This window comes from Otolemur garnettii, unplaced genomic scaffold (genome assembly GCF_000181295.1).
Source record: "Otolemur garnettii isolate 467f Iridium unplaced genomic scaffold, OtoGar3 scaffold00247, whole genome shotgun sequence".
Classification (NCBI taxonomy): Eukaryota; Metazoa; Chordata; class Mammalia; order Primates; family Galagidae; genus Otolemur; species Otolemur garnettii.
The window spans coordinates 1,207,762-1,209,671 of NW_003852642.1; the positions used below are offsets into that span (position 1 = coordinate 1,207,762).

At 35.5% G+C, this 1,910-nt stretch overlaps 1 protein-coding gene across 1 annotated transcript; it reads left to right on the plus strand.

Moving 5' to 3' along the window:
- Positions 1-313: 313 nt before the first annotated feature.
- On the plus strand, positions 314-1,258 carry LOC100947536 (olfactory receptor 8K3-like). The gene has a single exon (XM_003802464.1). It carries the CDS (start codon positions 314-316, stop codon positions 1,256-1,258), a length of 945 nt encoding a protein of 314 aa, XP_003802512.1.
- The last annotated feature ends 652 nt before the right edge of the window (positions 1,259-1,910 follow it).

Consider the following 1,910-nt stretch of genomic DNA (forward strand, 5'->3'; position numbering starts at 1 on the left):
TGTGGAATAATGCTATCAATAAAGAAAATAATAGTTTAATTTTCTCACCCTTCAAAATATATGTCAAAATGTTGAAGTTAAAGATGTAAAATGAGCCTAAGTTTTAATTTATGTATAATTATAGACATAAATTCTTTTTTCCATATTTAGGTGTATGTCAGAATATATGCATGTTTATAAAGATATATACATATAAGTATTATATGTAAATATAAATGTGTGTAAATGTATATACCCATTTTTAGTCATATCTCATAGAAGTTAATGCATATTCTTTTATTTATCCCCAGTCTAGTTTTCCTGAGTGGACGGAATGGATGGAGACAACCTAACGGCACTGGATGAATTCATCCTAGTGGGCCTCACAGACCGCCCCCAGCTGCAGGCTCCCCTGTTTGGCTTCTTCCTTATTGTGTACATGGTGTCCTTTGTGGGTAACTTGGGCTTGATCATCCTCACCAAGGTAGATTCTAGGCTGCAAACACCCATGTACTTTTTCCTAAGGCATTTAGCCTTCACTGATCTTGGCTATTCAACAGCGGTGGGGCCCAAAATGCTTATAAATATTGGGAAAAATCAACATACGATCTCCTATAATTGGTGTGCTACCCAACTCACTTTCTTCATTATGTTCATCATTAATGAAGTATTTATTCTGTCTGCAATGGCCTATGACCGCTATGTGGCCATCTGTAACCCTTTGCTCTACACGGTCATCATGTCACAGCGGTTATGTGACGTGCTGGTGGCCGTCCCTTATCTCTACAGTGCCTTTTTGTCTTTGCTGACTGTCATAAAGATTTTTACTTCATTGTTTTGTGGCCATAACGTCATCAGGCATTTCTACTGTGACAGTCTGCCCTTGATATCTTTGCTGTGCTCCGACACACTTGAAATTAAACTGATAATTCTGATCTTCTCAGCTTTTAATTTGGTTTCATCTCTTCTGGTAGTCCTTGTGTCCTACTTTCTGATTTTTGTCGCTATATTCAGGATGAATTCTGCACAAGGCAGGGCCAAGGCCTTCTCCACCTGTGGGTCTCACCTGACAGTGATAGCTGTGTTCTATGGGACTCTATTCTTTATGTATGTGCAGCCTCAATCCAGTCATTCCTTCGATACTGATAAAATGGCCTCTTTATTTTACACATTGGTAATACCAATGATGAATCCCATGATCTATAGTTTCAGGAATAAAGATGTGAAAAATGCCTTATACAGAAATTGTAAAACATGTGCAAATGTAGTTAAAAATTAATTGCAGAATGTGATAATAATAAATGTGAAAATGCCAATATATACTATGTATGCCATAATTTCTCCTGATTTCTGTACATCTCTTGATTTATTTGTGCCTTTTAATGGCACTAAAGAAACCATTTCTTCAATGATTTTATATATTTGTCATCAGTACCTCTAATAAAGATGACAAAGTTGAATGGTATTTGTAGAATCAGTGCTGTCATCCATCACCAAAGTGTAACATTTAAGATGAGCAGCTTTATTCTCCAAACTTCTTTTGATAGATTTTCCAGATTAGATATAATTCCAAATAAAGAATTAATGAACTTGAAGGCATAGTAGTAAAAACCACCAAAGATGAGAGAAAATGAGTCAAAACAATCAATGATCAGGGCATCAGTGTGCTATGGACATCTTCACGCAGCCTACAATATGAATAATTGGAGTTGCTAAGGGAGAAGAGAAACAGGGTTGACATTAAAAATATTTTTAAAAATAATGATGGAAATTTGGCTAATATTATAAAAACTATAAACACATGTATTCAAGAAAGAATCACGAGAAACTGCAAGCAAGAAACATGCAAAAACTTCTAAGCCTGGTAAAATTGCTTAAAACCAGGAATAAATGGAAAATTTCAAATGCATCTAAGCAAAGGGAGAGACTTG